We start from the raw sequence: 26498 nt of genomic DNA, 5'->3' as shown, positions 1-26498 counted from the left end.
TCATCAGTTGCTCACCAATGAGGCAAATATTCTTCTCTAGGTTTTTCTAAAACAGAATTTTATCAGAATTTCTCATCTTTGGAAAGTTGAAGGGTTTGCATTTGGAGCATCAAACCTAAATTTCAGAAAGAAGAAATTGGAAATTGGGAATCCTTTTCAGCCAGCTTTATTACTGATGGAAGAAAAACCCAAAAGATACTTCTGATTCATTGTGTTGGATTGCTTAATTAGAAATCTGAAAAAAAAAAAAAGTTTAAATCTATAGTACTTTGGGCCATGTTCCAAACATGAGAACGAAAATTATCAATTGAGAGGAACTGATTTTAAACCAGGTCAAAAACAGACCAGAACAATGGCTTTTGTTTACTCTTAGAATCACAGAATCATAAAGGTTGGAAAAGACCTCCAAGACTATCTAGTCCAACCATCCCCCTACCACCAATATCACCCACTAAACCATGTCCCTAAACACCTCATCCAACCTTTCCTTAGACATCCCCAGGGATGGTGACTCCACCACCTCCCCAGGCAACCTGTTAAACCTCTTCTCACTAGATTTGTATCCAAAGAGCTGTGTCTAACCATGACAGAACGCTGCCCACGAATGGGATTACACATACTTCTCCCCATGAACTAGAGGTACAACAGAAGAAGGGTACATGGAATGGAGGTTGTAACAGACTGAGTTTGAGAAGCAACTACTAGGTAAAGTCTGAAGCTACAGAGATGAATGACCTCTGATTTTGTTCTTAATTTCCAAGTCAAATGTTTAACTGCGCTGAACTAAAGGTACAAGTCCTCCCTTTTCCCACAGACTGGTATGTTCATGAACAAGACGGACAAGACACCACAACTTGCGTTACCAGAAAGCCTCTGTTTTCTGGGATATTATGTGAATGACACTGAGATCACAGTTTCTCTTCACTCCATCTCTTATCCCAACAACCATCTAAATCTAGGTGGTTTAGCAATTTACATGTTATCAAAATGAAACACGGGAACTGCAAGCTTGTTTTTCACAGGCCACTGCATGATTTGTACAACAGATTAAGTCCTTCTCCCACAGAAGGCATTCTGTCTCCTCATAAAACCCTGTCTGGTTGGTTATCCATTCTCAGCTGCTACTTGTCCACTTATTCCATTTGAACACATCCTGAAGTGATCTGTGTGGCTGAATTGGCACAAGGAGTCCAGCTTTCGCTGTCTGAGTAGACACTGTGCTTTGGAAATAGTTCCTAATTAACAGGAGTCAGCAAATGTCTTGGCAAACCTACAAGTCTAGATTTTAATGACCCCTGGAACCTTGTTTTTCATAGATTTTAGTCCACAAAATTGTGTGTAATTTTAAAAAAGATAAGCACTTGAACCCTCTTACTGAGTACCTAGAAAGGTAAAACAGAGTACCCCCATTGTAAACAGGGATGTAACAGATAAATCCATCCTCTTCTCTACTAACTGAACTATGAGTGTACCTGCCATGCTGTAAGACAAGAAGTGCACATGAGGTGCCCACAAGGCTCAATCTTCACATCCTTGTCATTCTCTGCGCAGATTTTACATAGCTGAAAAGTGGAACCCATCTCACAGTACAATTCATACTGCTCCTGTAACAAAACAAAGACTAGTTATTTCTTTACTGTAATTTGTTCGTAGAAAACATACTTAAACACCACAAGTAACAAAAATTTATCAGAATCCCGTTTTTCATTCCACTGTATTTATTAGTCAAGGAATATATTGATATTGATCTACTTAAAAGCCACACCAAGGTTATCCAAGCAGCTCACTCTTTCACTTCTTCAAACCTAAGATAGATATGGTAATATATCAAATTATAAATAAAGTATAGTATATTATATAAATAAATACAAATTAAAATAAACATAAATATTTAAAAAATAACATAAAAATTTATGGTAAAGAAGAATAAAATAAATAATGAATCTGTGCCTATTAGGTTTTCTACAGAGTTATCACATGTAAGTACTATATTAATGCAAGGCATACATCCTGTTTTTCCTTTGCTGCAGTATGGGAAAGATAATGAAAACATGGTAAGGGAGAAATTAAGTGATGAAGAGGAACAGAATGGAGATTTCCTTTTCTAAGTATGAGTTTAGGACTAATAAAATGTACCGGAGAACTGAGAAACAAGGGATTTCTACCTACAGCTTGGATATAGTACGGCCCACTGAAATAAATAACCCTTGTATGAAGTATGGTACAAATATCCCCTCAAGGTGACATGGCAACTGTCATGCACAGATCATTCAGCACTTTGTATCCTTGCAGGACTGACTGTAAGATACAAGAACTCCTTCAGGTGGAATAAATAATAGATAAAACTCAAGTCTAGAACAGCTTTCTAGATTTTGGAAGTATATTATTGGGGAACTGGAAATCAAACATTTCTATGAAGCTTTTTTAGTCTTGGAAAAATAAATTTTGAAATGTTGAAGTAAGAAAAATCCAGATCACTGGAAAATAAGCAGCTATTGCCCAGTAAAGGGAGCGGAGAAGAGACTAGGCAAAAGAGAAAAGCAATAGTCTGTATTTGTAGCTATAGTCTGTATGCACTAAAGATGCTTATGGCGGAGCTCTTGCAAAGAATCCATCTGCAGCAATCTGGCCCTGGAGCCAGTTTTATAGTATCTTTTAATAGTTTAAGCAGCTCTTAGTGGCAGTGTTAATCTACTGCAGTTAAGATATTGTTTAGGGCAACATTCACATATTTCAGACTCTCTGCATTAACTAATGATTTCTTCATAGCTACAAGTTCAGAATCAACTGGATTCATTTAGTGTATTCAAAATACAAGATGACTTGCTTGGGGAGAACAAGGTTTTATCACTGAAAATGTCTAAGCTACTTTTCCTTTCTTTGAGAAAGGAAAATAAGGATACAAGGCCATAAAAACCTTTTTGTGCAACACGTCTGATATCTCTGTACTACTCTTTCCTTACTATTCTAATTCTGCATAGCAAAGAGGGAAGTCAGACTGGTAGACATGCTCACGTTTTCTTTCAGCAATTGTTTTAGGAATTCTCTTAATTAGGAGATATATTTTCCTAATGGTATTCCTTGAAATAACATAAATGGCAACAAATACTCCTTTTCTAAAATATTTTTAGAGGTGTGATGCACAATTACAGCAGATTCAGTAGGTCACCCACTCAGCTCTGAAGAAATGGAAAACCATCTGAAAGAGTCGTATGTAGTCTGATGGCTCTCCTTGAACATAACCTCAAGTCTTCTGGACATTTTTGTCAGGAGAAATGCTCTGCATTGTATACCTGTACCTACTAGTAATGATTTCAGCACAATTTTTAATTAAGCCTACATCTTGTGGTAACTATTTCTTATTCTTTGAATATCAAACATCTGCACATTAGTATATTACATCGTCACTCAACAAGACTACAAAAACATCTAGATATTCTAATGTCTGGAAAGTGAGTACCTTCAGGTACTTACTTATTCCTGTTACTTTTCCCTGATCTCTCTTTTAAATTGCACGATGGACAAAGAGAAAACAAGACAGACCATGGAACTGGTATTTTTGTGACAAATGAATGATATTTTTCCTCTGGGATCTGTCAGCATAATGTATTATTCCTACTCAGGCTTAAAAACTATCATCTGATCTTGATTTCATTTCTGTATTCTCATTTAATATTAGTAGGAGACTCTAAGCTACATTAACCTATAACATAAATAATGGAAAAAAAATAATAACCATTAATATATTTCTCATGCAGATGAGCCTTAGAATAAGCAAAACTTTCCAGGGCATACTGTCGGCATCACCATTAGCTCTAGAGTTTAAACAATTATTAACCTGTTCTTCAACTAAGCTCTTCTATCAACAACGCATTTTCATTCTCATTAATTCATTTTCACATTTTAATAAAAGCGTATTATCACTACTAGATGAGATGGTAAGAGAAGCAAAGATCACAAAGTAACTGATAAAATGCGCAACGTACCTGTGTGACCTTGATGTGATCATGTGGTGTGGGTTCACATAAACCTGTCAGATCAGGATTATAACTTCGTCCATCTGGGAACAGATAGCTGCATCACAAAAACATTAGTTTAAATATGCACACGTATTTAGCTTTATTAGCTAAATAATACCTATGACTTTTTAAAGGGACAGAATAAGTAACAGCAGACATTAAATAAAATTATCTTTCCTTAGCCATCTTTGCCACCTTTTGGGAGCAACTGAAATGCTACATGCATATATTGTTACATGCTAAAGTCCATTTATAAAACCACTGGAAAGAAGTTGACATCACATGTATAACTACCAGCAGAATGCATCTGAGCTTTATTAGATAACCTTTTTTGGGTAGCTTGATAGAACAGTATTTTAGATCTTCAATTTTACAGTGACCTTATACTTGCATATGTTCCTAGTGATCTCACCACTAGCAGCACAGTGGAGCTCAGTGACTCTATGGACTATTTCAACAAATAGAGCAGAATAGATGTTGTTTGTGAACATCTGTATATTACAACAAGAATCTATACTGAGAATCTGAGGTGCAGACTGGACTTTAAGCAAGAACAGTTTATTTTAATCTTGTGGGAAATTAATAATAGGTTAATGATATTATGGAGTTCTATATTGAAATTTATGTTATCTCTAACTTGGAAACAGTTTCCTGAAAGCCATGTTGTAAAGTAGCATCATGAGAAAGTTATATTTAAATGGGGTCTAAAAACTTCACCTAGCATTAGTATTCTCAGCTTCGGCTTTTGTTCATCCAGTTTTGGTAAAGAAAATTGAGTAGTAGTAATACTACCATAGTAAGTGCGTGTTATTTTACAGGGCAATATCTACAGCACCTTGATATCTTTCAAAATATGAACTTATACCTGAAATAAAATTACTGGACAAAGGTGGACGGAGAAAATTTCGAAGTTTGCAGAAGAATTCTCAATCTTTTTTTGAGGACTGATTATTTCCTTTTTTGTTTGTTTGTTTGTTTTTTCCCCATTATAATCATGCGGATATATCAAAACATGTAACAGTGAAAAAAGATTCTGACACCGAGTATTTTTGTTACATGAGCTGAGTAAAAAATGCACTTCTTCTCCCTATAAACTTAGATTCTCTTATAATTACAAATCTTTTCAGTAAACTATTAAAACCTGAAAACTTTCTGGCTGCACATTATATAAAAAAGCAATTACATAGCTTTTAAATCATTGTCCAGAGCTAGACACATGAGTAACTGTCAGTAGTAATTGCTCAATAAGCTTAAGTGCATTTGTGACTCTTACTGGGAAACAATCAATGTGACAGCTGCCCAATTTTATTTTCTCCTGGAATTTATCCGATATGTCTTTGGTTAACTTTGGTTAATGGAATTACCTGGAAACAAGAATAAAAAGGATGGTCCTTAATCTCCAAAGGAATGCCAAATACCATGTATACATTTTTTCTCTTTTAAAGATCTTTAATAATTGCTCATCTGCAGCATAAGAAGAACAAGGAACCACGGCTTAATACCCATGGTAACTATAAGAATTTGTACTTACAATCCTTCCCGGCTGCCATCAATCAAAGCTTGAAACAGAGGCTTATTGTGAGGTATGGTCTGCAATATGTTCCCATCGCCAGTCACATATCCAATGGCCCACTGCCCCAGGCGAGTGCAACTCAGTCTGAAAATATAGCTTGATAAAAACAGGATTAATAGAAAGTCAGTTCTAATCAGAGTTCAGCAAAATAAGCATAGAACCTTAAATAAACCAGCATCTTTTACACTGTCAGTTCCTCATAAGCAGAAATAGGCTAACAGTAGCTCCCTACACCCAACTTTTCATCTGCTTGCTTTTTAGTTCTCAAAGTGAAAGATTCACCGTGAATAGTCCTACTACATACATTTAGACATGCTCATAAACCTTTTCAAGGACACTGTATTATATTAACTCTCCATAGCTACAACATACACCCTTTGTGAACACAGAGGCCAATAATCTGAATGAATGGAAGGTTTGTTGAGGAAATAGAGAACACCTTTAAAAGGAACAGAAATGTGAATGAAACTATTCTACTACCAGTGTTAATTTTGTAAGTAGCTGAGCTTGTCAACAGGATGGAGGAAATACCACTTTTACTTCAGAAAATGCTAGATAATACCAACCCAATTAGACTTGCATTTAAATACTTCTGTGTTTTGCAGGTGATATCTGGGAGTATCAAAATGCGTATGGTATCATAATGCAGACAGAGAGCACAGGAGGAAGAAAAGGAAGATCATCAACAAGAACGTTGGGTATAATTATTTCCTTCTCACTAAAAAGCCTAGTTGCTTTAATGTCAGACACCATGTCAAATGCAAAAATCTCATTCAGAAAAGCATCCCACAGTGAAATGCCACAAGCTTTGCCACAAAGCAGTTTTCCTTAATTATATGTCAATATTTTATTTCCTTCCAAACAAATTTAAATGATAAATCAGCCTCCATGAAGTTTGGCATAGCTCTTGCAAACTTCAGCAGGGCCAGCATTACATTGAAGAAGTAATTAGTTCCTATTTGAACAGAATTTCTAATTTCCAGGATATTTTAGACTGATCAAAGAAGCGGTTTCAGGTAATGCCTCCCGCTTTATCTCCTTTTCACTTCAAATTCAGCATTTCACCTAAGCAACTCAGAAAGTCATCTTCTGATATCTAAACAGAAAGTTATCTTAAACTATATTTACAAGGAACATTAAGACAACTTTCATTATAAAAGAAGTAAAAGAGAAATTATCCACAGAATCAGAATTAATAATATAGAAAATACTAATACAGTGACCACTTGAAAAACCAACCTAGCAATCTAAATTCCATAACATTGCTTATGAGTGCCAAGCTAAAATCATTATTGGACTGGAACCAGGAGATTCTTACACATGCACTTGAAACAGACAGGTGACTTAACACATGGTTTATTTGCTAAAAAAAAAATAATCAGAAGAAACCAAGTACAAAATGTATATATAGTTGTTTCAAGGTATTGCTACACGTCTCTAACAAGTTTCAAAATGACAAACTCTAATTATATATACATGTGGTCCTGAAACAAATTTAGAGACCTAGACATTAGGAAACAAAGCTTGAGAACTGAAAGGTAAACCTAGACTACAATTAATTTTGCCTTACTAGTGCGTAACAGTTCAACATGTCTTAAGAAGTACAGTGTATTTTCAAACCTGATTTCCAAAAATTAATTGCTTGTCAGACATAATTCAGAAGAACTGAAAAGCAATGAAAACTCTTTTTTCCTGTTTTCTTGTACTTGTTTATATTTACATGTGCTAATAAATATTGCTTTATTTCATAGAGTTGTAGAGGCATTATGATGTAAAAAATACTTCATGGTTACTAAACTCTCCAGTCCTAAAATCTACAGATCAACCATTTTCTGAAACCGGCCATTCTGTCCATTAGTATTAAACTATTAAAAAAAAAAAAAAGATATAAATACCATCCCAAATACAAAAATAAAACAACCTACTACTACTCTGATTCACCACCTAATCAAAAAGTTAAAAAAAGTATTCCTTCAATATCACAATGTAAGAATCACACATTATAGAAATATTGATCTAGAATAACTACGTAGCTCTAAAGACAACAAGATTATTTGGAAACCAGTAATCAGCCAATCCTCTCACCTCCCAGGCTTAGTGCTATATTTCTGCAACCTCGCTTTCACTTCATCATATGTCAGGAATGCCATATATCCAGGATGTGTCACAGCTAAGAAGTTCCAATTCCTTAAGATTGAACCCCACGGCTAAAAAGAGAAGAAAAACAATTAGACACAGCCAGTTAGCTACATACTTCTAATAAAACTCAAGCCAATTCATTAAAAAGATGCAAAATGTTTTAGGTTCTGCTGAAAAAGTATACACTTTTGGTTAAGGTCTAACAGTACAGAAGACTGTTCCACATATTCAGCTTTGTTGCAAGGATTCCTTCAAAAAAAATAATAAAAAATTTCAAGAATCATAGAATCAGCTAGAATGAAAAAGACCTTCAAGATGAAGTCCAACCATCAACAGAGGGACAATCACTTCCCTAGTCCTTCTGACCACATGTTTCTGATACAGGCCAGGATGGCACTGGTCTTCTTGTCCACCTGGGCACACTGCCAGCTGCCAATCAGCACCCCAAGATCCTTTTCTGCCAGGCAACTTTCCAGCCACTCTTCTGTAGGCCTGTATTGCTGTATGGGGTTGTGACCCAATTGCAGCACCCGGCCCTTGGCCCTGTGTTGAATGTCATGGGATTAGACTTGGCCCACTGATCCAGTCTACCCCTGCACAAGTCCTTCCTACCCTCAAGCAGATCAACAGCCCTGCTTAACTTGGTGTCATCTGTGACCTTTTGAGGGTGCACTCACTCCCCTCATCAAGACTGCTGCTAAAAATGTTAAACAGAACTGGCCCCAATGCTGAGCCCTGGGGAATGCCACTGGCAAACATCAAGGATAAATATTAGATAAAGATTTTGAAGACCTCGAATTTACATGATCTCCTGTTTGTAGCCACACAAACTATTAAGGACAATGTTTAGTGAGAAAATGCAGAGTATGGCTTTGGGATGGTTTAATCAAAACCCAACTAAGCCTATTCTTGAGTGGTTCTGAGGCACTCCCATAAGTAACAATAAGTACCACTAAGACATGAAGCCTAGTAAAAACACTTATTGGAGATGTTATTCTTTTTCTTATTCTCTACTGATTGTTTTCTTCAGTTACCATAAATATATTAGAATGAGAAAACAAAACAAACATCAACAGCAATTCTATTGACCTGAATAACAAACGCTTCAGAAAACTTGGTGAAACATGCCTGATATGCTATTACTTAAAAGAACATAAAATATTTCTTTACTGTGAAAGAAGAATGATTTTTAAGGAGTGGGTTAATACAAACATATTAAGTGTTCATAGGCATCACAGGAAATACAAGAAACTGCCTCTCAATAGTTTAGAGTATTTCTGGTTTTAATGTATTTCTCAAAATATCAGGGCAAGAGAAGTTAAGCAACAGAAGAGAAGAAACTCGTGTTCTTGTGTGCCCTGAAAATTCCTTTCAAAGGGACTTCTAAAGGCTAGCAATGTAGAGATGAAATGCTTTTTTAAGTGATGCACTTGAGCAAAATATTGTAACAGTAAAATTATATTGCAATTATGATACACTCCCTAGGCAAATCCTAACCGTTATTTAAGCACGTATGAAGACTTACTTCAGAATGCATGCCTCTTCAAATCAGATACATGGAATGGAACAGTAAGGTTTTAGCACAAAGGCCATAAGAAACCGCAAATATGAAAATTTGTACAAAACAAAGGAAAAAAAAAGCTATCATAGATACAACACCACATCTTACCAGGTACTCTCTACATTTTCACTGAAGATGGATGTGACGAGGCTAAATCACATGAAAAATGTTTGTTACCCTAACTAAAGAAAAAAGGGAGCTGACTCTTCCCCTTTTGCCATACCAACGCCGATACTTCCTCACAAAAACACAACAATCTTCCTGTTTTGTGGGATTAAGTCAAAAATGATGATCAAATATTCAGTACTCTGAAGATTTTTTGGACTGTGGTAATGTGTGCAATATGGTGTACGCTATATGGTTCACAGTGTACGGTAACAATATATTAATTCTATATAATTATTCATATATAATAAGTATTAAAAAAATACATACAAATTCCTTGGTTGATTACAACCATCAAGCTTTTAAGCAGATATTATCTTCTTCTAATGCTTGGACTTTCTACAGAGCATCCCATTACTGCTATATGAAGATGACATGACAGTAGGACTGAAAATCAAAGGGCAAGAACTTGAATGTATTGAAAAATTGGAAAATCTAAAATGGAAAAGGTTGGTACACTTGTTCTCCTAGAGAAGTATTTTTGCATAAAAGGTCAACTTCATTGAACACGTTAACAGTGACGGAATGAAAATCCTCTTCTTCAAAGCATCCAAATATACTGCCATGCTAACTTCTCTCTGGTCAGAGAAACAGCACTGAGAGTTGTGCATGCATACAACGGAGAGGCAGGGGGAGCAGCTTCACTTTTACAGGATCTCCACAGAAAGTAGACTTGCCTTCTTCTGTGAATAAGCATCATTGTAAATGTAGCTTTTCTGTAACAACCCACAGTTGGCAAAACAGTATTTTGATTACTTCAACAATTGGGATTTTCTCTCCGTGGGTGTATGCACACACAGTTACGGAAGCAGTTCAAAAACTCAAGAAGTAAAATGTAACCTCTGGGAGAGATTCTCAGACCAAGTTCAGTGCAAGTTCACTTGAATACTTACACAACTATTGCACAAGATGGTAATCAGTTTGGCAAAAATTCTCTGCTTCTTTGTTAAATTTAAAGTTAATCCTAACCAGTTTTCTTTACTTATATCAGTACTGCTGATCCCCTTTTCCTAGCACCAGGCATGGTAACAAATGAAAAGAGCAATGGCCTGACAAAGAAGCTAAGCAATGCGAATTCATTGGTTTGCAAATCAAAGAAAAAAATCTCATTTGAGACTTCTGTCCTGAAGTTTAAAGCAATCTACAGGACTCCACAAAGAGCCAGAAAAAAACGTTACTTCTCAGATCAATCACTTGTTTAATCAAGTATAAGATTTAAAAAAAAAAAAAAGGTGGTTGTTTGCTTTATCTGTGAGCAGAATGAGAGAGGGAATCAAATCCTATAGAAAAGAACCTTGAATAAATGCATTTCATAGTAATATAATGTTGAAGCCAATAGGCCTCTGACATTTTGCAGTGAAGTCTTGAGACCAAGATCTGGTCTTGACTAATCTGAAAATCTGAACAGATTGCCAAATAATGAATAAAAGGGAGAAACTTTTACAGAATAGAAATGGACCCAAGGCAGCAATGTTCAGGCAGGAATGTTTGATCATATCTGCACACAAAAAGCAAAGCTTCGGGGGATTTTGCTGAACAGCAACACCAGAGAACCTCCCAAGTTTTATTCAAAGCACTATAACCTGCGTGACTTTGTTTTTAAAAGTGACCAAAACATGTGGTTAAATTAGAAAGATTACTTACACCTTAACATTTTCAACTCTGATACAGTTCTGACTCAGAACAGAGAAGAGATGATCAAAACCAAAACTCTAAACTAAAACCGTTAATCACCTTCTACCAGATCTTAATATCAACTTTGTAATAGCCCCCTTTCCCAGAAGAACAAACCCAATGAAGCTAAACAGATTATCACAAAACACCATGGAAGATGGAACAAACATATGGCCATGGCTTTGGTGTAATATTGGTAATTTGTACATATCTACAACAAGGTAAAGAACAATATGCCAGTTTAGCATTCTAGGGGGGTTAAAAACACATAAACAAACAATTAAATATTTGGATACTTCACAGATAACTATAAACAAAGTAAAAATCCAAAGTGACAAATTCAGAATCAATGCATTTAATACAGACGAAAACCAGCAAAGCCTTCTATATTGACTCAAATACTCAAAGAATGTCCCCCTTAAAGTATGTTCTGTAGAAAGGGCACAAGGTTAACAGAGGCATGTAATATTTCTCTGAAATAAGCTTGCATGTATGTTGTTATCTACTGACAATAACACAATCAATGCTATTCCCACAGATAGTCCCTGATTATACAAAAACAGTAGAACGTTATTAATGGCAAAAATTTGTCCATTTAAAAAAAAAAGAAAAAGAATTAGGCCTACACTTCATAAAAAAAAAAAAAAAAACCTCTTATGCAACTTTCTTGATATGTTTGTAGAAACAATTCACCTGAGTATATGTAGCTACAGAAGTACAAAGAAATAAACAAATAATATTTAGATAAGTACCCGAAGGTCTACATTTGTAGGAATGCATTTAAGAATAGTGCAACATATGTAAACAGCAAACACAAATATATTGTGATCATATGTATGTGCAGGAATGAAGAAGGTGCTGCTGGATATCTCTTTCAGGTGTCAGTTTTGGGGCATCAGCATCCATGTCCAAAAACATTCAAATTCCTGATCCCTAGGTACTAGTGACTCAGGTCACTAAGGTTCTTGAAGTCATACAAATATCTGAAATTGTCAAGTCTTACCTGAAATAATCTAGTGAAGATATCAAACTCAAAAATTGAAATGTAGTCATTGCAGGTCAAGTCAATAGTAGATTTAAGAGCCATTGCTTCCAAACCAGAGCTTATCTGATGAACTTCATGAAGGCACTGCCTGAACACTTTCCATGGCACTATAGTTCTGTGAGGGGGGAAGTAATAAATTTAATAAAATCCCATATTTAATACCTTATTTAGACAGCAGAGATTGACTTTTGAAGTAGTGGCGCATTCATTCGGTTTCTCAACAGACAGAGAGAATCAAGTTATCTGAAAGGAGCCTAAGGAAATGAAAGAATGGTTTATCTTCCCTTAAACACAGTGGAACAAAGAGACACTTTATTTTGCAATGATAAATATTCAAGCTTCCTCAGGACAATAGAAAGAACACTGTGGAAAATGAAATATTCTACCAAGCAGGTACAGTAACCAACCTTGCACTGTCTCAAAGTTAATGTGAAGGACCACCTCTGTGCTTGGTAAGGAACTCCCTTCTTCACAGCCTCTCTTCTCAGAATGATAAGCATCAATTTAGTATCTACTACAATAATATTTTTTAAAACTTAGGCGCACTGGCCAAGTAACCTTCTTATAATGAACATCCAGATACCACCACCACTGGGCCAAGGTTTGTTACAGCCTGTAACAGTTACATAAATATTAGAAGACATCTTCTCAGATCTTCACCTGCACAATGGGGAGTATATTCAGAGTAGTGAATGTGGGAAAGTGTGGGGAATCAGGATAGAGAGTAAAATTATCTTCCTTAATACAAAGCCACAATCTGTCAAACTCAGTTTCCATTTGCATAGATAATGCAGTTTAGTTATTTTGCCAACCAGGTGCTTATATTTGGAATCTGACATGAGGCTGATCATTTGAAAGTTCTCTATTTTACCACTCTCGAATCTATGAGAAACTTTTCACTAGTAGCAATTCTTTTTCTCATGTCATTGGGATCAAACCCAAATTTTGAAAAACCACAACACCTTCTCTTGTAAAGGTTCTGCCTCACACTGAGGACAAATGATACGGTATTCAAACATACGTCAACTAACCAATATATAACCATTAATCAATATATAACGATTTTCAGGACTTAAGTTCTCACACATTCCTAGTAATATTTTTAATGACTGCTAAATGTCAAAAGAAGACAAGAGACATAGGCCTCACATACTCATCAACATTTTCTTGCAGTTTTTATTAGTTTACATTGCCTTATTTTTATATGGGTCAAAATACTTTATTGCAGCTTTTCTATTTCCTTATGTGGGAATGCGTATTACTTGGTACTACAATATTGTGCAGAAAAAGACCAACTGTTATTAAGTTGGTCCTGTATAATACATATTTTAGAATTAAACCATATTAAAACAGATAGCAATTTGAAGTACAACACCAAATACATGCTCCTGTATTTCTACCACACCAAGCATTCATTGTATTTGTAAATGTTATTTGGAGGCTTACATTAAGAAAGTCATAAACTGCAAAGTTTAATAGATCTCAGCAGATACTTTCATCTGTGTACGAAAAACAGGAAACCACAAAGAGCTGAAGAGAGATACCACATCAGATGCCATTTAAGAAAGAATGCACATCAAATTTTGATTATGGTAAAGAGAGAATGAAATGTTGCACTAAGTTCAGAGAACAAAATTGGAAAACTTAAGTGCTTCTGTGGTGTTAAAAGTTGCCTTCGTTCAAGTGCCTATTGTTTATTTAGTTCCTGTAACTGTGGCTCTGAAATATCTTCTGAATCTCTCTGTAAACCACCTGAACAGTAAGTACTAAGATCACACTGAAATGGGGTCAGAGTTAATTAATCCCTAAATAAAAAATATCCAATAATCTAAAAGGAAAGACTTTAGCCATTAGAATTTAACCTTAAGAACTGCTTTTTCATGCCTCGTCTGAGACAAACTCATGAAAACATGTTAATTAGATTTGATCAATAAGTAGAATCTTTCACCATCTCTTCATTAGCCTGTAGCTTCCCCCGACCCTACCAGCAATGAAGAAAATACACAGAAGTCTTCAGAAGACTTTTTTTTAGAGCTCTGCTTTGGCTAAGTTAGCAAACGTTGGAAATGAGTGATTAGCTAATGAAATAACACTTAAAGTTATTTTGTGGGATTTCTCCAAGAAAAAGTGTCCAAAAAATGAGGTGTCCCATACGTAAAATTGAATATTATCAGTTGAACTGTTTTCTGCTGAACTTTATGGAACAGGTCTTTTACCTTCTGCTTTGTTAAATAAACGGTGAGAACTGGTTGTCAAAACACGTTAATCCCTATTTCTCAGCAGCTACTTTTATACAGCCCTCATCCCTAAATACTTTGAGAAAGCACCAGCCAGGGATCATTTCTCCCCGTGTCTCTCTTCAGTTTATATATACTAACTACTGTGCTCTTCTCTGATCTCGCAGACAGCACACGCATGCTCCTATAAGGGTGTTGCTGAACCTTCACAAGGTTCAGGATTCTGCAACATCCTCATACACTTCTCAAGAACTGAAACCAGGTGACCTTTTAGGCACACTGCAAAACACCCTCTGACAGAGAACTAGGAGAGGGTTCATTCAGAATGCTTCCCACAGCGATGAAGGAGTGAAAGAGTCTTTTGTACATGTTGTGTTTTTGTTTGAATGAACATTTCACTGCTGCTATTTTCTTGTGTTTTAGGGAATGTACAGCCTTTGAAAGGCACCTTTTCATTATTTAAATCTAGAGTTATTTTAATTGTTTAGAGAGGGAGTGGAGGGTGGCAGTGGCAGCAGGAGAGGGAAGAAAATGGGACCAATCAAATCAAAGTTTGAGACTGGAACCGTCCGAGTGAGGAGCACACTTAGAAAATTGTTTAAATATAGAGAGATTTTTTACCAAAAAAATGCCCTTACAAAAAGAAAAAAAAAAAAAAAAAACAACAATCATGATGAGATAATGCCTGCAGCATTCAACTCCTGAATCACAGAAAGTATCTGCTACAAATATTTTCAATTATTTTTGTCCTTGTAATATTTTTTGTGCCATGCTGTAACGATACCCTGCACTACAGGCTGGCAGGTATTCTGCAAAATTCCCGATGCTATTAGGCTGACCTGTGGACACTCGTCTAGGAAGAGAAGACTTAGTCAGCTCTGCTACAGCTCTTCAGAAAGATCTGATACGACAGCCCTGTAACATTAGTTCTCTATAGAATTAGGTTGAGTAAGTGCACTCAGTATTTCATGTATTTAGTTGCAATTACATAAGCCACCACTTGTAGTAGAATGCACACAACTGCAGCTGAGTGATTGCACTTGACTCAGTTTTTGATGTCTAAGGTTAATGCATCAATTTAAAGAAAGAATATACAAAATAAATAATCCTGATTTTTTTTTTTTTTTTTTTTCTGAAAAGACTTCCTGCACACATCTAATCTTTCTTAAATCAACTAAGCGATCTGTATCCTGGCATTCACCTTGGGGTTGCCTTCTTATTTAAGCATCTTGTCAAAAAAAAAAAAAAAAGACAAAAGCCATTTCCTCTCCAAGCCTCTCAAAACACTGAAATACTAATTAAAATACTAATTCTCCACTTTTTTTCTCCAATAGTAAAATTAGTAAACATATTTAAAGAATAACAATTAATTCACAAATGCTCTGAACAAGTACAAACCTTATAAAAAATACTTTCATATAGGATGGCATCTATTTATTGTTATTGTTATCTCAAAAGAGCAGTGTCAGTCAAAATTCTCAAAATACAGTATCTTAAACACCAACCACACAACTTCCATATGCCTAAAGGAGAAGGATTAGAGTCCAGGACATAATTTTCAAGCAATTTAGCAGAGGAATTTAGGTCCTCCTTTTCCTCCTGTCCAGACCATGTGTAGATGGGAATTTTTTTTTAAACTCCTTGAAAGTAACTGCATTATTAAAAAGCAGAAGACATTAAAATAAACCTGGAGAGGAAGTAAATATTTTCTGAGAGTTTTCAGAGTACAGTTTTTCAGTAGAACTACAGTAATGCAGCTATTCTGGAACGACAAGTGACACTGCATCCATCTGAACTACAACAGACCACAGGTATGTCTAGGAAGGTAAACACGTACCTGTGTAACTTACAGTGAACATTTCTGTCTCCAAGAGACTCTCTCAAACGTTGCCAGAAAACATAACGTGAAAAGGGCATTACTGTATTCACAGCAAACTCAAAAATATTCAAGTAAATACTGACCCAGATAGAAACAACATTCCTAGCACATCTGCAGTGAGCAATGTGGAGTTTAGTTTACCATCACTGAACAGAGCATTTTCTTATGTTGCTTCAGTTTTAAGTGAGAGGCCACATATTTTCATTGCTTCTGAGCTGCAGAGCAAACAACTGACACACTTGAGAAGTTCAGTCCTAAGGGAAAAAAGGAATTCCGCCATATCATGCCAGTACATTCGTTAGATAGTGACATCATGCGGAACAAATATAGACAGTTCTAGCGTGAGAGAGAAGGTAAAAGGGAGAAAATGAGCCTTAGGAAATAGGGAATATACACCACTTAAAATATCCGTTTCCAAAGCCACGTAACTGGACATTGCTTGTGAGACAGCAGGTTAGTACTTCCTTAAGGGACACAGGAAGTCTGCATTTCCTAAAGAGTCCCTAAAGAGATAAACATATCTATGTATTTCCAATTCTGATCTCCAACCACAATCCAAAGCTCTTGCAAGCTTATTCAGTTTAAAGTATTGCCGTTCCTGCCTATCCACCAAGAATCTGTTCTCCTGTCTCAATCTTGTGCATCAACTATTGTAACTTTCCTTTTCTATCCTTTGTATATGCAATTTTACCTTATTCTCAGCCATCTGGAATAGCTGTGAAAACTGCTGTCCTTTTCTGCTTAGTTAATCATATCTTGCATCTTTCCACTGACTAGCTCTTCTCTGTAATATCATCTATCTTGTTCAAACCTGCTGATATATTTGTACGAAAAAGATTTAGGGAGATTTGTCTCTCTAGCCTTTTGGTTATGACATGTTCTGCCTCTGGCTCATTTTTTTTTAAACAAGGGTACCAACAACAAGCATACATGTATTTCCCATGCTGCTAATTAGCCAAGGAAAGAACTGTCCTTTAAAAGCTCCATTCCCTGTTTATTTCCTTCTCTTTATGTTTTTTTTTTTTTTTTTCTGTTGCCAAAACACCTATCTTTATGGTGATAAAGGCTATGGCACTCAGATCAATGCCTCTTCCTCTTTCTTTTCTCTGTATCTTTTGCTTTCTCCTTACACTTGAGATCATATTCAGATTAGAAGCTCTCTAGGCCAAGACCACCTCCTTCAGTCCATATTTTTACAGTGTTCAGACAACTGGGTGGCTCTTGGGCACTATCAGCAGCATAAACAGGAAACCAAGTAATAAATTAAGGGGATCAACAGGGTGTTAAAACCAAGCTTATCTGAGGTCTCATTTTCTGACAGCCGAATGTTTTCAAGTCTTGCATTGTGATCCACGCCTGTTTTACTGCTTCTCTGAACCCAAGCCACAGAGGCTATGTCAGCTCTACCCTGAGCCAAACAGCACTGACCACAGCAGAACCACAACCACTCAAAATTCTACAGTATCAATCCGAAATACCCTGTTTAACTGCTACTGAGAGATCAATAGCCACATTTTCCCCTAAATTCCAATGAAAACAAAATAAATGTTCGAGGCCTAAACTGGAAAGAAGAAGAAACAAAAAATATATATAATATTGGAGCTTTAAAATATTAATGTGTTTGACCCTAGCAGTGAAATAATTTCCATTCCCTTGGAAACTAAGGGGGGGAGGACGTCAGTGTATCTGACAACAATAACAAAAATGTTTTCATTTTTTTAAGGTTTCACAATGAAGTGTAAAACATTAGAAGATAAAATAAGTGGTAGAATTTTGGAAAAATGAAAATCTAAGAACATTGACATTTTGATGCTGATTCATTCTGCAACATGAAGACAGCCACAAATCACAAATTTCAATAGTTACAAAGCCCTGCATGACTTCACCATAGCTTACAAATTCAGGGGCTGGAAAGATCTGTTAGGTCATCTCACCCACTCTCCTTCTCAGTTCAGGATTGCTCCCAGTGGTATTTTGCATGTTTTTACTCAGAACAGAAAATAAGTAAAAGCTGTAAGGTGCTATTAAAATGAGTGAGGAACTGGGGAAAATTAACATCAAACACTATACAGTGATAAAATGCAGATAATGAAGAAGCGATCGGATTATGTTTTATATGCATATTTACAACCCACTGGGGATTACTAAAATATCTGTAAACGAATGTAACTGCTGATTACATGCCTTCCAATTTCACAGTACCATTTGCCATTGCTGTTCAGCTATATATTTAACTATCGTTTGCCTCAGCACAACTATAATGGTAAACCCCAGATAGAGATTCATTCCACTAAAACCACTTGCTCCAGTAACTGCATTCCAGTAACCAGTACAAAATTAGCTCGCACCTTCTCAGTCTGACCACTTTCCTGCTTTTGACACTACCAAGCCCCTTCTTGGTATGGAACTTAACCTCAAATCTTGACCTTGGCTTTGGTGTAAAATTTATCCCTTAGTTCTTTTTCAGACAGTCCTTGTATTTTCTTTAAGAGCCTGTGTTCTTCCTCATAGCCAATGAGCTACGTAGGCTCTTTGGCCACTCCGGTCCTTCAGCCTTTGGAAAATTCTTGCTCATTTCTGGCTTTTGTTTTCACAAAGCTAATCCAAAATTCTCTCTATTCCTTTGTATCCCTGACAGCTTTTCTCAGTCAGCTTCCTTGACAAAATCCATACACCAGGACTCTCCTGGGCCTTCTATTTGGACACAGTTGATCTCACCCCCTACTATGGATACATACTTTGCCCTTACAGAGAAACCAATTCTTCCATTTCTTCCCTCATCATGCTGCTGAAGACCATTTTCTCCCTCCATCCACATTATCAAAATCTCATAATCTCCCATCTTGGTTTATCAGTCAGAACCCCCCCCCCCCCCCCCACCCCCGAAACAGCTAAAACCCTTATTAGTACTTTCAGACCCTTTCTAAATGTCTTATCACTTTTGAGATTTCCCTTTCTCCCCTGAAACATAGAATTATTAAGGTTGGAAAAGACCTCCAAGATCACCTGGTACAACCATCCACCTACCACTAACAAACCATGTCCCTAAGCACCAGGTCCAACCTTTCCTTAAACACCCTCAGGGACGGTGATGCCACCACCTCCCCTGGGCAACCCATTCCAATGCCTGAGTGCTCTTTCTGAGCAGAAATGTCTCCTCATTTCTAACCTGAACCTCCCGTGGCACAACTTGAGGCCATTCCCTCTAGTCCTATCACTAGTTACCTTTGAGAAGAGGCAGACTCCCAGCTCCCCACACTTTCCTTTCAGGTAGTTGCAGAGAGCAGTAAGGTCTCCCCTGAGCCTCCTCTTCTCCAGACTAAACAACCCCAATGCCCTCAGCCAGTCCTCACAGAACTTGTGCTTCAGGCCCTTCACCAGCTTTGTAGCCCTGCTCTGGACACATTCCAGGGCCTCGATGTCCTTCTTGTAGTGAGGGGCCCAAAGCTGAACACAGCACTCGAGGTGCGACCTCACCAGAGCAGAGTACAGGGGGATGATCACCTCCCTGCTCCTGCTGGCTAGCTATGCAATACTGGAAAACCTCACTCTATTTAACATTTTATTTCTTTTGCACTTGGCCTATGTAAGGGCTGCTGATTTCCACTATCAAGTTATCTGCATCTCTCATGAGTACCATAGCATTCTCTAGCTACTGACATTATCTATAAGTTTTGTAATACTGAATCAGAAATGCAAAAGTTGAAGACGGATTTGAAAGCCAAGAATTTCTGAAGTTATGTCAGCATACTGTTCTGATGGAGCCATTCAATTCCTTTGCTGAGATCTACTTGTTTTTTTCTACAGAAAAGTCAAAGAGCAGCTACATATGTGATCACCAGAGACTTTCAATATGCCTAGCTATTTATTCTGCTGAGTTCAAAGTCATGTGAACATACATCCGACTTGTTTTAAACACTAAAACAATGACTGCATTCTATGATACTTATTAATAGCAAGCTGAATAAACTTGAGTTACAGCAGCAAAATTTTGCAGCAAGTGTCCAGACAGACAAATGTAACAAAGCTAAAAAAAATTAAGTTCCTCATTCATTGGGGGAGAGTGGTGAAAGAAATCAGATACAGAAAAAACTCTTTAACTACAAATTGGGCTCTCTGAGACTGCATCTTTTGGATTTTATCCTCAGCAAATTAAAACACGTTGCTTTTTCTTTTACTACAGTTTATCCATCAGAAGTCAAGATCCAGTGAAACTTCTTATTCATGCTCTATTCTTGAGCAGAATTCCTTACTGACCTCAAAATAATGGCTGCTGTTTTGCAAACAGGTGAGGAGCCCAGGCTTGCCCTGTAAAATAGAGATGCATCCAGGGAACATGTAATAGAGTTCCTCCCAGCACGTCGGCAGTTGCAGTATATAACTCACCAGACCTGGAAGTTTAACAAGACCCTAGGGGCCTACCCTTAGGTGGTCAGGTTAAAAACAGATTTTATCATTTGTTTGCAACACCCTAAATCTTGATGTAGACTTTACTTTTAGGGAAGTGATACTAGCCTATTTGCAAACTAATTTGTCATAACAGGCCCATTGTAAAAGATGTTGCTAAAAGGCATACCTGCCATATATTTCTAAATGGATTAGAAGACAATTAATGTTTAAAAAGCTTCAGGCATTTTGTGTAATGAAGAGATTAAACGTAATGCCAAAAAAAAAAAAAAACAACACCTTTCCTCATCTGTTTATTTGTCATACATGCTGTTACATGCTTTACAGTTACTTAAGCACAATTAACTAAACCTGAGATAATGCCAAGGCTGCCAAGCATATATCAACTCCTCACTGCTTAGAAGACAGGTAAATAAAACAACTTCAATTTATTAGAAACCGTTGTTATTTACCTAGTCTGAAAGAGCAGCACTTGACACTGCAGAACTCAAAAAACTTCTAGGCTATACTAGGTGACCAGGTTATGTATATAATTAACTGTACATCCTCAAATTACCTTGATTCCTGGGCATTTTTGGTGCATGGATGCTTTAACACACACACAGACACACACTATAAAAGTACACACAAAAGGTGTGGGGTAAGGGAGATGGGAACAGTAAGAGGATTAGTACTGAGAATTCACATTTAAAGTTGCCTTTTATGAAGAAATTTAGATAAGCGAGAAAAACTGAAGTGTAAAAATAGGCACAGCAAGAGCTCTTGGGGCCCTGAAAAGGATTAGAAAGAAACACTCCAGGAACTGAGTCAGAAAAGAGTCAAGCATGAACAGACAGGCAAAGGTAGAGCTCAGTTGTTAGACAGACCAATGAAGTCGAAAAATCCTTCTTACCAACCTTGTTCTGATAATTTATTTATATGTCACAGTATTCTACTGTCTGACACCCTCAGGTACCTGTCTATTGTACCAGTGTCCAAAGGAAACTAGCAGGACCACAAACTTGAAGAGAAGCGCTTGAATCTCACATAGAAAGTACAAGATAGCAGAGAAATACAAAGAGGAACGTAACAGTGAATAGGGAAGACGATGAAGCTGGTTAAGATCAGACAGCTGATAGCTAGAAACAGCAGCTTGCTGTTAAGATAAGATGTGTAAATCCAGAAGATAGAAATTGAACTTGTGATCAAGACAGCAGGGAAAGGTCATTCAAGGACAGAGCCCTACAGGAAAAGAGGACCATGAGGAAATGTAGATTCTGAGAGCTACAAAGAAATGGGAAGAAAGAGAGGAAGAGAAAACCAAGACACTGAGCATAGATAATCATGATCAAGTCATTTTTTTGAACTACTTTTTTCCACTTATTGATAGATACTTGATTTGATCTTCTGAAGATCAAAATACATAAAAATTTTGAGGATAATCTGAAAATTGACATGGGCAAGACAAAACATGGATTCCTTCCCTTTAACAAAAATAAGATTGATACAGTGACTTGATCACATTGAAATATTATCTACACGGGCAAGAAATTTGTTAGAAAACTGAAGCTATCAGAATACGCTATTAAACCTAAAAGCTGGAAGCTAGCAGTAGGTGTGTTTAGACTAGCAAAAAAAAAAAAAAAAAAAAAAAAAAAAAAAAAAAAAGGAAAGAAAAAAGGAAATGAAACTTGTAAATTCACACTGAAACATTACTTCACAGAAGTGCCAACCTACTATGCTTGCATTCTATATAAAGAATGAAAGGCTAAATTTAAAGAGCTGCTTTTGCTCAAAGCATAACAGATGGTTATGGATCCACAATTGGAGAAATTGCTCTGTGATTTGCTATGGCATACATCATGCAAGATATCAGACTTAACAACCATAGTGATGTCTCTATTATACTGTAAAATGTACAAATCTCTTGCCCCTCCCTTTTTTTGTCACAGTTATACTAATAAACACTCTGTATAAGAAAGTGATCAAGCTACACATCTTCTATTCACCTATACCTTAAAATAAATTGTTCCCTAGAAAGAAACAAAACAATACAAACTTATAACTGTTTTATTTTATATTTTCAACATTAGATTTACTATAAGGATTTAGCGAGATATCTACAAGTTAAGTTTAACGTTCATTTTATGACCAATTCTTGAACACTAAGTTTATCCAAAAACTATTTTTGATGAAACCTTCCACCATATCTCCACTATTTTACCTCTTTCTGTAACAGAATTTGGACAGAAGAAAACATTAATCACCTGTGACTATAAGTAGTAGAGATGTAGAAATCACTTCATTTACTTTAGTGAATATTGTATTTAGAAAGTAAAAGAAGAGATAAAACATACACTGTACATGCAACCAATATCAAATGCCTAATTCAGACTTCAGATTTATCAACTGTAGAATATATATAATATGAAATAACATGATTTGCCATGTACCTCATGAAACAATGTACTTACTCTCTTCACCCTAGAATGAAACCAATAAACTTTATGCAATCTAGTCCAATTTATGATTTTAAATACCACTGACAAAACTGCCTGTGAATTTTTATTAATCTTTTGAGTGAATTACAGCATTGCAACAAAGTTGCTAACAACGAATCTAGCAATTTCAGATAATTTAAAGACTTGGACAAGAAAAAACGTTTAAAAGAGGTCCACCCACATACTTAAACATTATTTGAATTTTTGAAAATATCATTCATTTTAATGCTAATGACTAGAAACAATTAAGAATTCTGCAAAATATTAGTACTTACTTGTCTCCAAAGAATTTTCTCCAGAAATCTGCAGCATCTGCTTTGGTGATACGAAAATTATCACCCTGGAATTGGCCATTTGGAAAAATAGCCTTGATTTCTGCTAGCATGTGGCTGAAGATGAGGGACAGCTTTGTTAGATTTCTCCTGTAAATATAATAAGAAAAAAAAATAATCAAACCTTAAACTTGAATAGGTCTTCCAGAATCTCATATATTCTGCATATTTATGTAATAATTACTGCCTGACACAAGAAAAACATTGTACTTTCAACTGAAAAGACATCATACAAATACAAATCAGTAGTTTGTGTTTGCATGTACTTCTGAGTACATAGTTATCACAGGCCTCCATGAATACGAAGAAAAAAAGAAAAACCTTTAAAATTTATTTTTATATGTGAGATCAAACCTATTTCAGTCCAGGTTTCTAAGAATGTAAGCACATCAGAGGACTGGGTTTACTCTCCTTTCCTATGGCAATTTTACTCTTTTTATTCTTTCCAGCTTTTCCTTACTGGAGCCACTTCCTATTCTCCTTTTACATGCCTTTTCTTTAGTTAAAGCTTGCTATCAATTACCACTAGCATTAGAAACAAAATCGAACTTTTTATTTATTTATTGCTATCAGTTCACTTCCATAAGCTTTTCCTGCTTAGTTCATCAAAAAATATTGCATAGAAAACCCATTTAGCATAGTAAAAAGAACATTGTATCTTTAAATGCAGATGAATCTTTTCTGTGGAAAAACCTTGGAAGATGGTGGAAAGAGGAGATGGAAGAAGGAAAGGTGAAGCAATCTTTATAAAAGTTTCCTTCTAGAGATTTCTTAGACCTTCCTGGCAGCAGCAAAGGGGCATTTTCCTACCTGATATATACAACAGACACCATCATCCAGGAGACCAGTTTCAGATTAAGAATTTTTATTCTTATGATCTCAGGCACTACTTCACAGTGCTTTAAAAAGTTTAATAGTAAAATAATGCTTATCAATCACATAATGTGAAATTGCTTATATACAATATTTTAAATAAATTCAAAATTATTCATAAGTCTCTAGCCATTTTAAAAGATAAAGATTCAACTGATGTATTGTTACACACACACATACCAAACATCTTCCAGAATATGTAGAACAGAGTTTTCATGCTCAAAATCATTAAACTAGTATAATGGATATCCTACAGTCTTCCTAAAAGAACTCATCTTAATACTGAAGTAGTAATTATTTCAGCTAAATTTGTGTACAACTTACAATAGAGATTCCTGTGGAAGCTGTGTTGCAAATTTTAATACAGGTTTTGCTACCAGAAAAGCAATGATAAAACCAATTATTTTGAAAATATAAGCAATTAAAAAAAAAAAAGAAGAGTTTGATGAATACATTCTCCCTCCTCACAAGATTCAGAATGATTGTAGGACTAATTCTTTCAGTCCTTTAATTCCTCCAGTAAAATCAGATGTCTGTAATTACGATGCCCAACTGTTCCTTATTTTCTGGATTTGTTCCTTGCTATCCCCCTTCCTGTTTCTTTTGTACTTTAATTACCCACACATGTTCCTTATTATTTTGCTCCTCAGAAGTCAAGCCTGATGCACAGAAAAAGCAACAGCTATTTTAATGTGGCTTCATCAGCCTGCCCTAGACCCTAGATCAGGCAAAACCCTTTCTGTACTCAGGACAGATGAGCACATGATTTGGCACAAGTTTTCACAGAGCTCTCCCTTGGCTGGTATGCAATATGTCTACGTTGTCTACATTTCCAGTTTACTGTGCTGCAGGGGTGCTTTTCAGGTACAAATCTGCATAGTTAGCTATTACAAAACTTGCTGGATTTGTGAGGCTTCAGCCTTGTAGCAAGCTACAGGATGAAGTCACATACAGGTTCCACCTGGGGTACCTTCCCCACACTACCTCCAGAAGGCACTTCCTTGCCTGGAGGAGGGTGTGTGTGTGCCTACGAAACATACCTGCATAGTACATAACCAAACCCACAACTGGCAGCAACTCGCCAGCAAATGCACTGCACAGACATGCTGGGGTTGTATCTGAATAGCAAACTCTGTTTGCACAACGCCAGTCACACAGAACATCAACAAACTTCTGTTTCGTGATTCAAGTTGGTAAAAAAAAAAAAAAAAAAAAAAGAAACATGAAGAGAAAATTATCTTGGTTTGTGTTTGTATCAACAAGAAAAAATGTTTTAATATCAAACTAAGATATCTTTCTTTCATCTGACTGCAAAGCTGAAACTTGACAACAACTAGAACCTTATCTATGCTTGGACATACACCATAGCACGTATAAATAGCAAATTCTTGATCATTTGTATATATGATGGCAGTTTCTTCCTTAATTTTGATTCTTGATGTACCTGATGATTAACTCAAGTTCCTCTAATATCAAATAATCATAAATTGCTGTCTTAACTTTTCACTTAACTGTTTTTCTTCAGAATTGTAAAGCATGTGCTGCTGCACCATTTTTGCTTGTTTATGTTTACATAGCACCAGCTCTCAGTAACTTACTGAGACAGGCAAAGCTTGGTGATTTTCAAAAATTATACAAGGTGCAGAGATGAGGCCATCAGGAAGGGCCACCGATTCTCCCTACCTGTGCATTTCTCTCTTCTGACAGTGTTTATCCATTCTGGCACAGGCACTCCTTGTGCCCTGTGGAGGGCTTTCCCAGGGTATCTCAGGAAGCACATACACCTCTAACCACTTGCCTGCTTCTGAAGCTCCATCCTCTAAGTGACTCCTTTTTCTCCCCCCATGTAAAGACGGATCAGTATCAAAAAATCTCCAGCTTATTTCCCATGCACAAGACAAGGTATGCAAGTTCTATATATATGGAAAACAACAACTAAACTCATCAGTTTTGGCATCTCAGTGAGCAATCCTAACAGAAGTCAAAGTCATCAAAGGTCAATGTGAGCCACCTATTTTGGGTCTCTGACACCACAAGACTAAAGAAACCAATCCTGATCAGCTCAGTTGGCATCTCTGACCCTAACACAGGATTTTCTTCTCACACAGTGGACT

General features: G+C 36.4%; 1 protein-coding gene across 1 annotated transcript in view; it reads right to left on the bottom strand.

The window, feature by feature from the left end:
* The window catches only part of CBLB (Cbl proto-oncogene B), a gene marked incomplete at its 3' end in the record, with an annotated part of 127876 nt that overhangs the window by 35308 nt on the left and 66070 nt on the right, over positions 1-26498 (bottom strand). The window contains exons 4-9 of the mRNA XM_084294570.1: positions 23455-23601; positions 12135-12291; positions 7678-7799; positions 5551-5688; positions 3987-4074; positions 1473-1604 (exon numbers count right to left, since the gene is read on the bottom strand). Coding sequence (XP_084150696.1) covers positions 1473-1604; positions 3987-4074; positions 5551-5688; positions 7678-7799; positions 12135-12291; positions 23455-23601 — 784 coding nt within the window. The remainder of the gene's footprint in view (positions 1-1472; positions 1605-3986; positions 4075-5550; positions 5689-7677; positions 7800-12134; positions 12292-23454; positions 23602-26498) is intronic.

The sequence above is a fragment of the Netta rufina genome, assembly GCF_964035555.1.
Source record: "Netta rufina genome assembly, chromosome: 1".
Classification (NCBI taxonomy): domain Eukaryota; kingdom Metazoa; phylum Chordata; class Aves; order Anseriformes; family Anatidae; genus Netta; species Netta rufina.
This window is presented reverse-complemented; position numbering and strand designations above follow the sequence as displayed.